Source organism: Syngnathus scovelli, chromosome 4, assembly GCF_024217435.2.
Source record: "Syngnathus scovelli strain Florida chromosome 4, RoL_Ssco_1.2, whole genome shotgun sequence".
Lineage (NCBI taxonomy): Eukaryota > Metazoa > Chordata > Actinopteri > Syngnathiformes > Syngnathidae > Syngnathus > Syngnathus scovelli.
The window spans coordinates 20337329-20349511 of NC_090850.1; the positions used below are offsets into that span (position 1 = coordinate 20337329).

Consider the following 12183-nt stretch of genomic DNA (forward strand, 5'->3'; position numbering starts at 1 on the left):
TTTGCCATTTTTGCTGTCACAATGACTCCACTGGAAATGATTACAGATGGAATGCCGACTTGTTATGCAAGAGTGCTGGAATGGAATGAGAAACCATTGCGCTGCGCCAGAAGGTTTGTTTGTCTTCACGAGGTGTGGCTTTAAAGATAGGCCTGATTTGACATTAGCGTCAAGAAATGGTTTTATAACTGAGATTTATTCAAAACATTTCATTCCCCTTCAATTAGCATCCATGCGAGACTAAATGGGAGCAAAAAAGACGAAAATCGGCGCTCGCGGCTTTTTATAGATTGCAATTTCCACAACTTCAGGTGGGCTCTGGATGCACCATAGCAACCATGAGACCACACAGCGGGGTGCCGTTTGACAAAAACGGAACGTGTGGGAGTTAAGAGGACCGCGGTCGGTGGAAGTCAATCACAAATGTTTTTGTGACGAGAACAATAGTATGGCAGCGAGTGAGGACCTTATGTAAAATCAGAATGAATTTATTTCTATTCTCTTTTGTTGCCTAAAAGAAAAACATATTTTTTTGGTCAGACATCATTAGCACATAATTACACCATCATTAGGGGATGTTGAAAGTAATTGCCAGGCTATGATTAAATGGGATTATTATGATTATGAGGGGTAATAGCAGAACGTTACGCCCCCTTCATCATTGTCCCGTGGACTATTATAAATAATTTGCCATTTTTCTCACTAAAATTCAGCTCATTCAACCGGTCTAATTTATGTTATTTTTCAAGATGCCTGTTTTTATGATACTGAAAAGTTGGGCTTGTTTTTTTATTAAATCTATTATGGTTGTTTTTGCAGTTGTGTAAACAAGGATTGGTAATCAAGTACATTTCTAAAAAGGGAAATAATTAAAAAAAAATGTCTTACACTTTCTTATAAGATTTTTATTTTATGATTGACAATAGTAATTGTAAATATTTGTTTTTAGCTAGCTAGAAAAGCTATATTTGTGAATTTTAATACTTAGTATATTAGTTAGAGAATTTTTCTCAATTTAATGCAGTTCAAAACATTTTTGATGTTAAACATTGTGACAAGAAGGTTCAAGAAAAAAAACAGTCCTGCAAATCCCCAAACCCTTATTTTGCCAAACAGTTGGAGGCCGACTAATTATTTTAACATGTAATTAGTTGTATTACACCGCTCACAATACAACAGCATGCATTGCAAATAACCACAGGGCTAATATTTTTCCATCATGAGAAATAAAGGTGAGCATTTCCAAGTTCCTCAGTCCAGCTTGGGCCAAAACTTGAGGGGGGTTGTTATCTTTGGCCCAAGGCAAGCATAGCGATGAAGACGAATTAGGGTGGAGTGAATGTACTGTGGCCTGAGCGCAACGTCCAATGAGAGGGTCGCTTTTTTTTTTGACACCCTCCTCCCTCCTTGCTGTTACGCAACGTGTTTTCCAATGACAAGAGGTTTTGGTAAGACGTGGGGTTGTTTTGTTTTGTACCTGCCAGACGTGAGTCACAATTTACAGTGACCTCTGCTATAAACATAAATAATTCCTACGTTGGCGGGTAAAGCAAAAGAAATTCAACCCCTTCAATGACAATGATCTATTGCGTAACCGCATCACGACCAACATTAAAAGTCTGTCGCGTTGTGTTCATAAAATACGAGTTGTGGGCTTGACCTTGAGCTTGTGTGCATGTCCTCACAATACATCCATTTGAGAAAAACCAGATTTTGCAAGTTTTATTTACACAACTCAAAAATATGTCATTTACAGTGTTTTCAACAATAATTAAATCCACATGAACATTCATTGCACATTGCACACATTGGCAAGAAAAAAATCCTGCAGTGAACCGGAGTTGGCGTTCTGAATTTGCTTGCTTATGTCACTTCCTATCAAATCCTATGATCCGATCATCTGCTTATGTGCAACACAGTAAGTGTGGCGGGAAAATGAGGCTTCAAGGTGATTCATGAAGCAGTTGTATTCATTCAGCCCTCTAGATGGCACTCTCTGTTTAACGTAGGACGAAAAGCACACTGAGTTGCCATTTCATAAACCGAGCTTTACGAAACAGTGCCACCTGGAGGAGTGAACAAATACAACTGGTTCATGAAGCAAAGTTGAAGCTTCATTTTCTCATCACTATGCACAAATACACAGCAAGCTCCAGTTTGGACCCAAAATGTGTTGCCGATTGACATCTCAGTGAGCAGGATCACACAAAGTACCTAACCAGAATTTTCATCAAGTCTCAGCAGCTGCTTTCTATGTAAAATACTCATCTAAAGTAGGCCCGCAAAATCGTAAACTCATCACACCCTGGTTCTGGCACAGCACAAGAACCTTCCACAGATGTGATGGCCAAAGTTAGGAACTCGTTGGGTTGACGTTACACTCTCAGCCTTGGTTCGTCTTTAATGGCAATAGATGACTTGGATCTAACTTAACCTCTAAAATGGAAGTGTGCCAGGTCAATTTTCTTACAGTTGTGGCCTGAACTTCTGTTACAGCTCTACCAACGAAGCCAGGAAACTGTTAGGTCGACTTCCTACCTCGATTTTGCATCGGTGTCATTTATATGCAAAACGTTGGTAAAATGCCAATTTTAATCACCAGTGTGAACGCAACCTATTTTGTGGAAATGCTCCTTTAATAACAATACTCTGAGTTAGTGACTCGTTGTATTCCTCAGCATGTTGGCTGATGGCGTCAACTGTATCCGTTCCACCTTGTGCTGGGTGGAAGAACACAAGTTTGGACGTACGGGACCATCTTGGCGGCTGCCTTCAAGTTGCGAGCTCCCGCCAGGATGTAATTGCCGATTCCTGGTGGTGGTAGAATGCTCCATCTGCACGCTTGCACCAGAGGAAACTGATTAGGATGGAACGGCCGCCAGTGTGTGAGTCTTCGTACTCGGGTGTGAGGCAGTAAAACACTTCCTGCGTGTTAGCAGATGGGAATGCCGGGGCGGTGCTGAAAACGTGGTGTCGGGAGATCATCAGTCCTTGGAACGCGAGCGGGGCCTCTAACATCCGAACAGTTTTTTTTTTTTTTTAGATGTAGAGAGAACCATCCGCCGGTCCCACGTAACCCACGGCGATGAGAAGCACGTCTATCAAAGTCCAAATGCCCAGTCCTCCGAAGCTGAACAGCTTGCCCAGACCCTCTCGCCACTGGCCCAGGTAAAATCGGTCCGCCCCAAAACCACCCAGCGTGATGCTACCCCACAGTAAACACAAACAAAAACAAACACATAAGTGGCTTGATGCGTTGTCATTTTTTTGTTTCCATATGCAGTATTCACCTTTTTTGACAATTACAATAAATTGGTAGAGTAAAATTTTGACAAACAGTTAATTGGATGAGTCAATAAAAAAATAAATTGGTCCCTTCAGCCAGAAATATAATCATATAAATATAAATTAGGGGGAACAGAGTGAGGTGGTAGAGTGATGCTGTCTAATGGCTACACAACTTCAAATGATTGAGAGCAAAGTTTTGGTTTTACCTGAGCGCCAAGGCCGTGGACCACTTGTATCCTCCAGTCCAGTTGCAATACAAACGCTTCTGAAAGCGCCTCTTACCTGTAAATAAACAAGTCTGAGTTGATCAAACATGGCAAAGACCTAAAGCAGAGTGAGAAGAACTTCAAGAAAAATTATTTTTATGAAACTGTTGTTTTAAAACGTTTTAATACATGACTTTCTAAAAGTGATTTTTTTTCTTTAAAAATCATATTTAAATTATACCTTATATCCGGATGTATTTTTATTTTAAATAATCCATAAAATTAATAAGAAATTAATATTCCAGTAGCTTTTTTCTATTTCATTGTCAGGCATATTAAGCACCCAAGAGCATTTCAAAAATTTTCATTTTTGTTGTTGTTGTATAAACATGACTGCAACACAAAACTTATCAGCTAGAAAAACAGAAGCCCAGTGTTGCAAGAAGGCTTTACCTAAACAGTGGACATGTTCCATGACGTCACAAGTGGCGTTGTAGCGCTGCCGGGGGCAAGCCACGGTCATGCAGCTGGTGGAGTCGGAGCAGCGATACTGTGTGGGGTCCAGCTGCCAGCAGAACTGACAAGTGATGGAAAGAGAGAAGTTGCTTTGCTGCTGGCCCGACTCTCCCTACATGAAACGCAAAAATAACATCAGTGGTGAGACACAAGAAGCATGACTCAAAGTACAGGAAAGGGGAAAAAAAAAAAAGACTCACAACACAGTGAACGCCCTTTTTGGCATTACAAAAGAAGGAGGCTGGTTTCCCATAGGTGCAATTGTGTTGGTAATTGCATTGTATGCAATCAGCAGGAAGGCGACTGCACGGCCCCCCACTGGGACATTTGGAGGCGTAGCTCTCCTCATTATCGGCAGGAGAAACTGCAATCAAAGACAGGAATGTAAAAAGGAATATTCCTGCATATTAGAGATGGCGCCGCCTAATTTTTTTGCCTCTAACAGAAACTTTTGTGTTTTGTCTCACTGATCTCTGCTCCTCTTATTTATTATGTTGTTTATTTATTATTTATTCATCACTCTTATTTATTCATTGTTTGTGCCTTCTTGTTTTTACTTTTTGTGTTGTTTACTTGTATGTATATTCACGTCAATGAAAACAGCGTAGTGGGTGAATGAGTGAAAACTTTACCCGAGGCTGCAGCAGGCACAACCGGGCTGGTGATGACCGGGCCGTGCTGGGCATCTCTGGTGTACGGAGGCTCCTGGCCGACGTGGGGGGAGCTTAAGTATCCTTGACGGGCAAACACAAGCCGTAAATCACATGTCGTAAATCTCTTTCGAATGTGAAATTATATAATTCGCTTAAATGGAAATGAACGTCATCTTAGTATGTCAAATTTTATGGATGTCTCACCTGCGCTAACTAGCCGTTTTGAGTGTTAGCATGAGCTGCTAGCAAAAGATAACCACGCGACGGCATTTACGGGTACACTTTACACAATAAACATAAATAGAACATACCATTGACACAGTGCAAAAAAAGGTCCGTGTACAAAAGGAGTCCAATTCCGTAGCTTTTGAGTAATCGCCCGCGGTCAGGACGCCACTGTTGACAAGCCATTTGTCGCTTCCTTTCTTTATTTTTCCTCGTCGCTTGCTTGCTTGTAGCAGTTGGTGAAATGAGGCGCATTGTTGCCCCCTATGGCCAGCACATGAAGTACAACGATATCATATTGCGTGTACGTACTATTTATAGAACTTGATTAGTTTTGAAATTATATTGTTGAAAATATACTTAGGCCCACACTTATCAAGTCTCAGAATAATTTGGTTTTATTTGACATCTTTGCCACTTTTTGTACCTTCTCTTTTTACTGTAAATGTCAGGTTTTTGTGACTTAGAAATGAAAATATAATTTGTACAATGTTTGTAATGTACAACGTGTTTATTATTTTTATTATGTTTATTTTTCAAGAGAACTTTAATTTGGGTCAAAGAAGGGTTAATGCAATGACCATTTACATGAAAGTCTTGATAGTGGGCGGGCGACTGTCCATACTTGTACCAACCAGTTTTTTAATTTAGGATAAAAAAGCAAAACAAATTGCACTTGAACAGTAGATTTATTTCCCTTCCAAGAAGAGGCATCATCAGGTTTCACAATTGACACATTTCTTAAACCACCAATTCCCTCTGATCCAATCATTATGTACCTTCAACGACACATTCACCTTTCACCTTTCAGTTTGACATTTTTCTGCAATTTTACCTCTTCCCAATTGGCTGATCAACCATCCCATCAGAACTCCTCTTCTGCATTTCGACAACGGGCTTGCTTGAGGAGACTCAGGCGGGCCATGGTCTCCTCCAACGATACTTCGCCGTGGACTTTATTATCCCTGGTGCGCACGTTGACGCTGCTGGTCGCCTTCTCCTTCTCGCCGACCACTGCCAAGGCATGACAAGACCAATACCAGTTCATGCCAAGTGACAGAGCTCTCAAGCACATGGCCCCGCTTGGTGTCAGTGAATTTGTCACTTATGACACAGAACTCAAGGGGGAAAAAAAAAAGTCCAACTGTTGAGTCTAATCATCTAAAATTCGGCAAAAATGAGCCACATGAACAAGTGACGTGAACAGTTTGCCTTCTTACCCAGAATGAAGTTATATTGGGCCAGTTGAGCATTGCGTATTTTTTTATTTAAAAGGCACCCAGAATCGAGGTCGACGTCGGCCATCATGCCCGCGTCTGTGAATTGCTTACAGACCTAAAAGGCAAGAAATGGCGCCCGTATGTTAGTTGATGACCTCATCGAGATATTTTGTTGTGATTAAGACGGAAGGGGACTCGCCTTCTTGGCATAGTCGTCGCAGGACGGGTTGACAGGCACTACCATCACCTGCCTTGGAGAGATCCAAAGAGGCCTGGTGGTAGGGACAAGTTTAATAAAAAGATTTTTTGGAATGTCCATCTTGTGGAAGGATTATTACTACATTTATTTACAGTTACTGGAAATCCACTCACCATTTCCCAGCATAGTTTTCTGTCAGTATTGCAATCATTCTCTCGACAGAGCCCAAAATAGCACGATGGATGATAACTGGACGAGCGTTGTCATCGCCATCCTTTCTGTGAGAAAAATGTAAAAAAATCTTAGCCATTTATTCAATGAACTAATAATAAAGTCAAATATTGAGTGTTAGCCAATCGGGCACTCATTGACTCATTCCTTGACTTGGTCAGTCATTGAGTCAATTATCAGAAATGAGTCTGTAATTCAATCTATACGTGTCTAAATTGTGTCTTCTAAACTGTGTTAGTCAATCAAAGCCTGTGTTTCGATCAGGCGCCTCACCCCACGAAGGTCAGGTCGAAGCGGATGGGAAGCTGGAAGTCCAGTTGAATAGTGGCACACTGGTGGTAACGACCAATGGCGTCTTTGATCTTAATGTCAATCTATAAGATCGCATCCATAAATTGTTAACGTATATACATTGCAGATCGATTTCGACGCTACGTAATGTGAGCGAGCCGACCTTGGGTCCGTAGAAGGCGCCATCTCCTGGGTTGAGCTTCCAAGGCTCGCCAAACTCATTCAGGCTGTTCTCCAATTGCTGGCAAACACGAGTCAGAGTTTCATATTTAAAGACATCAAAACAACGCAGATGTTATGGTTACCTTCTCGGCTTGATTCCACACAGCGATATCGCCGAGGTACTTCTCCGGGCGGGTGGAGAGGTGAAGTTGGAAGGAGAAGCCAAACACGTGGTAGACACTGCGCAGGAAATCCAGGCAGCCTTTCATCTCAGACTCGATCTGAGGAGAAATGATTGGAAATAAATACGTAGCTCGGAAAATAGCTTCATCGTGTTAATTGCGGTCGTGGTGTAGAATGCAACACCTGATCCATGGTGCAAAAAATGTGAGCATCATCCTGCTGGAAACGTCGCACTCTGGTTAACCCAGTGAGCGTTCCGGAGAGTTCATTGCGGTGGAGGACCCCGAAGTCAGCCAGCCTGAGTGGAAGCTCCCTCCACGAGCGAGGCCTGTGGCTGAACATCAAACTGGGGAGCGAGAACACAGTATTAGGCGGTGCAATGATTAATAATTAAAAGTAATTTTTAATCATCAATTAATGGTTTGGATATCTTTTTTTCTTAGATTTAAAAATATTTAAATTTTCTTTTTTATTTAAAAATTATGTAAACACTTTGAATAGCAGCCTGTCAACAATTAATATACTGCAGAAAAATAATGTTCTGTTATTGAAAAAAAAGGTTGAAATCAAAACGATTTTTAAACGATTAATCGAGAAAATAATTTGGTTAAAAAAAATCGATTATTCAAATAATTGTTAGTTGCAGCCCTATATCGAAATAAATAATAAATATATTGCAATAAAAAATGTAGGCAGCACATAGGTGGTCTCACCAGTGTCCTGGGCAGTTCATGGGTTTAAGCGCAAAGGTTTCGTTCTCCACTGGGAAGGAGAACATATTTTCGCTGTAGTGCTGCCAGTGGCCTGACGTCTCCCACAACTTGCTGTTGTAGATGTTGGGAGAGGCCACTTCCTGGAAGCCTCTTCTCCAGTACTCATCCTAAGTGAGAAACAAAAAATAATTTGCAAATATAATTCCTTGCTACTTAGAGTGATAGATTTGCATATGGCTTTTTGATTCTTCCAAGCTGCTGCCACTCTATTTCGCCGCTGTAAAAAAATTCAATTTACCCTTTTGCGGGTCTAAAAAAGGCTTTTCTGCCCTGTGGGGAATTGTCTAATAATATATGCCTGGAGGTGGGTTGCCAAGAAGGGAACCTGATAAAAATGGTGCAAGTGACAGTAGCCTCAAACACTCTGACAGACAGCCTTGAATTACGGAGCTTAGCAACACCACCGAGAGACCTTCTTGGCCTCATCTCATGTCCTCATTTGGGCTGTGAAAATTGTCAAGGAGGAGAAATATGTCACAGGAACATGCGCCACTGATATGTTCCAAGTCAGAAACACTGTCCTGTACTCGCTGCTCAAAAACAATTCTCCACTGAATCAAGTCTCTACCTCCAGACATGTAATCACTGATTACTTTTTATTCAATTTTGTTCCTCCGCTTATTTTTAACGGTACGTTCCCTGCTGATTGCACACAACAACGTCGCAATCACGCTTAAGAAGTTTCAACGTGCGCCGACTGAAATCACGGTTGGCGGGTACAAGCGGGAATGACGTATTATCGCAAATTATAGCCTGGCAGATTTTATTTACTCGACTGTAGATTGCCTTTTGCCTTTTTGGAATAATATTAAACAATGTTGTTGGTGAGTTACAATTTACGAGTTCAAAACAAATATACAAAAATTTTCTAGCTCTTCTTGACAGGCGGAGACATTTTAATAAATTGTTTTGTTTACTAAATTTATATTTGTGATGAATTGGTATTGGAATATTGGTAAATTGGTAATTGTCTAATTTAATTACCTCATGAATCTACGTGGTTGAGTTCAAAATAAAGCAAATGTTCTCAATGGTCTCGCTCACCCTGATGAACTCGATAAGCGTATTGTAGATGTAAGCTCCACGCGGCAGGAAGAAGCAACTCCCGGGACTGAGATCATGGAAGAAGAACAGTTCTTGCTCCTACAACAACAAAAAAAACAAGCCCAAGAACTTTGATTTACATTTTGGGCTGGTATGTTCATGAAGCATATTGGAATCAACAAAACTGGCGGGGTTAGTAGCAAGTCGATGACACTTTCTGGAAATATGGAAGCATGCGGTTGTTAGGAAGGCGTTGCCTCCTGTGCCGACCCCATGCTGGGGACCCAACTGGGGAACTAGGATGACGACAGCAGGTTCCAAATGGGGTCAAAGTGAGAGAGCACAGTGACCCCTGCTGGTCAGAGGAATATTTCTTCATTAAATAAAAAATAGCAATCCATTTTCCACCTGACATAATCATTGAAATTACTAAAAGAAAATTGTTCAGACATTTACCAAAAAAATAGAATCACAGTGCATTTCATACACTGTAATTAAAACAACATTTAAAAGCATTTATAAACAAAAAATTGAATTTTCCGTGAAGCGTACGCCAACTTACTTTGCCGATCTTGCGATGGTCTCTATTCTTAGCCTCCTCCTGGAAGCGTTCCCACTCTTTCAGCATCTTGGAGTCGGGGAAGGAGATCCCGTATATCCTCTGCAGCGTCTCCATGTCCGAGCGGCCCTCCCAGTAGGTGGCAGAGTTCTGACGACAGAAACACAAATGAGTTGCTAAAAGTCCACAAATGAATGAAGTCCTTAAAAAAGTGCACCTTGTAGATCTTCATGGCTTTGATCTTGCCTGTGTGCCTCACATGAGGTCCTCTACAGAGGTCAATGAGTGGCCCGCATCTGTCCGGGAGCCATAATGATTAGCTTAGCAAAAAAAGTTCAAAATATTGTGATCAACCAACTGACCTGTAAACTGTAGTGGTGGGTGTAGTGACCTTCTCGTTTAGAATACGGCACTTGAATTTGTTGTACTGGACAATACAAACACGTGGGTTACACACAAATGGGGGATGATTATTTTTTACAAGCCATATGATGAAGGTCGGTGATGCATAAAGGTCTGTTCTTGTTTTGCAACATCTCGCTCACCTTGAACATCTTCAATAGCGTTTCCTTGGTAACCTCAAGCCTCTCAAAGGCTTGTTTCTCCTTCACAAACGTCTTGCACAAGGACTCCAGGTTGCTAAACTCAGTGCTGGACACGCTCCTAGGACAATTTATGATTGATAATGACGTCAATGTTTTCAGTGTGCGTGGATTGATTGGGGGATGAATTTACTTTTGGTCGTCGAGGAACATGTCATAGTAGAAGCCGTTTTCGATGGGGGGTCCGTAACATAGACAGCCACCGTAGAAGCGTTCCATCGCCTCGCCGAGGATGTGAGCGCTGGAGTGCCAGTACACCTGCAAGACGAAAAAAGGGAAAAATTATTATGTTCACGTTCAAACCATCATTTCATCTAGTTTTATGCAAATTTTAAGATTTTTCCTTTTACAATGATAGAAAATTTGTTTTGCTCACTGCTTGCGCGTCGTCATCGTCAAAACGCAAAATCGCCAGCGAGCAGTCGCGCTCCAGTGGTCTATCCAAATCCCAAAGCTCTCCATTCACTCGAGAGATCACCGCGTTGTCAGCAAGACCCTGACTGGATTCCACCCCAAAAAAATAAAACGTAAAAAAAAATGGACCGAGCAAGTATTTATTGTCCATCAGCAGCAACATTTACCTGATGTCACAAGCCAGTTGGTACGGAGTGGTGACCCAGGACGTGCCCGCCACTTTCCGCCCATCAGGCAGCTCCACTGTGATGGGCTTACCGGTTGAAGCTCTCTTGGCCTGGAGGGCATCGCTTTCCTTCTTCAGCTCCTCGTAGAGGCGGAGGCGCTCATCCACAAACGCAGGCCAGGTTTTCAGCTGCCAAAAAGTTTTTATTCATCATTGGAATATTTATTCAATGTTTCTTCACTTCTTCATAGCTTCAGATAGATTTAAGTCTGGATATTCACCCCTTTGACGGTTCCATCTGATTGTTCTTTATGTTGTTTCTTCTCCTTGTTTTTGTCACCTGGTTTAGAATCAGTGCTGCTCACCTAATGAGAGAGATTTGTATTTTAAGACAAAAGGTAGAACATGACACTTAATCCTCAGTCTGTTTTCAGAGTTTGATTCTGTCTCATGCAAATGAGCCACTCAAACTCTCCTATGGCCGAGTACTGATGGATCCAGCACATCTTGAGGCTTGTGTTACCATGACAACCAATGGTAGACCTTGGTGGGTGCAACAAAGCGTCTAAAAAATAATTGGTACATTATTTAAAATGTAAAATAATTGGTGTTTTTTGCACAAATAAATTAATCTTCACATGTTCAGCTGTCGGAATTCAATAATTGGATTTTTACTACATAAGGGGTGTACTAAATTACACAACGTGAATAGCAAAAAAAAAAAAAAAGCAACAATAACACATCCTTGAACGCATCTTTCACTGAGTTTGAAAACCAGATGTGATTATTCAAGACCTTTTTAGCAGCAGCTTTGTTATTCGTCTGCCCTCCTTTGACGACGTTCGCCCCGGCAGCTTTGCCACACTCGCCCCTTGTCTGTGAACACTTCTTGCCGGATTCCAGCTCCAACTCCTCCCGCAGACTCCGACGGAGGTGCAATAGCCGGTACTTGAGCTTTTCATTCTCCGACCTCAGCTCCTCCAGCTGCAAGGAGACCCCCGCATCGCCGGCTGGGCCTAAGTCCCGGTTGATTCCATCCCGAAGGATGGAAATTTCACCGGCAAGGAGCCTAATTTGCTCCTCCTGAGCTGCCAAGCGTGTGGCCAAGCAGTCCGCCATCTTTAAATGACCACTACAGGAGTGATGAAGGCGGATTTCCGGTGCATTTCATTACATGTCACTTCATATTTTATCGATCGTTCCTTAATGAAAATGTGATATTTTTATTTTTGCCATATTGTTTTGCATTTATCTTTAATTATTGTATGTTGTAGATTGCTCAATAAAAAAATACCGCTTTCAAGCAAGTGCAGTACTAGTATCTAAATGATAGGAGGCGGTGTGACGGATTCTGTGGTTCCAAGTCACGTGACCACCGCAGCCAAAGTGCAGCGTGCCGTCACTGACTGCACCGACTGACAGCGAGCGATGTAAACAATCACTTTTCCACA

At 41.8% G+C, this 12183-nt stretch overlaps 2 protein-coding genes across 2 annotated transcripts; both read right to left on the reverse strand.

The window, feature by feature from the left end:
* Positions 1 to 1707: 1707 nt before the first annotated feature.
* tm2d3 (TM2 domain containing 3) lies at positions 1708 to 5136 on the reverse strand. Its single transcript, XM_049719040.2, has 6 exons — positions 4975 to 5136; positions 4643 to 4744; positions 4211 to 4374; positions 3948 to 4122; positions 3495 to 3570; positions 1708 to 3205 (listed from the first exon to the last, which is right to left on the reverse strand). Exons 1-6 carry the CDS (start codon positions 5072 to 5074, stop codon positions 3040 to 3042), a joined length of 783 nt encoding a protein of 260 aa, XP_049574997.1. The 5' UTR covers positions 5075 to 5136; the 3' UTR covers positions 1708 to 3039.
* Positions 5137 to 5558: 422 nt separating this feature from the next.
* tars3 (threonyl-tRNA synthetase 3) lies at positions 5559 to 11892 on the reverse strand. The gene is made up of 19 exons (XM_049719031.2): positions 11528 to 11892; positions 11014 to 11097; positions 10734 to 10921; positions 10529 to 10652; positions 10286 to 10410; positions 10096 to 10213; positions 9913 to 9977; positions 9768 to 9846; positions 9554 to 9700; positions 8992 to 9090; positions 7888 to 8054; positions 7358 to 7520; positions 7135 to 7272; positions 6993 to 7070; positions 6812 to 6912; positions 6481 to 6585; positions 6308 to 6380; positions 6109 to 6223; positions 5559 to 5902 (listed from the first exon to the last, which is right to left on the reverse strand). The coding sequence occupies exons 1-19, from the start codon at positions 11849 to 11851 to the stop codon at positions 5754 to 5756; spliced, it is 2442 nt and encodes an 813-aa protein (XP_049574988.1). The 5' UTR covers positions 11852 to 11892; the 3' UTR covers positions 5559 to 5753.
* Positions 11893 to 12183: the final 291 nt, after the last annotated feature.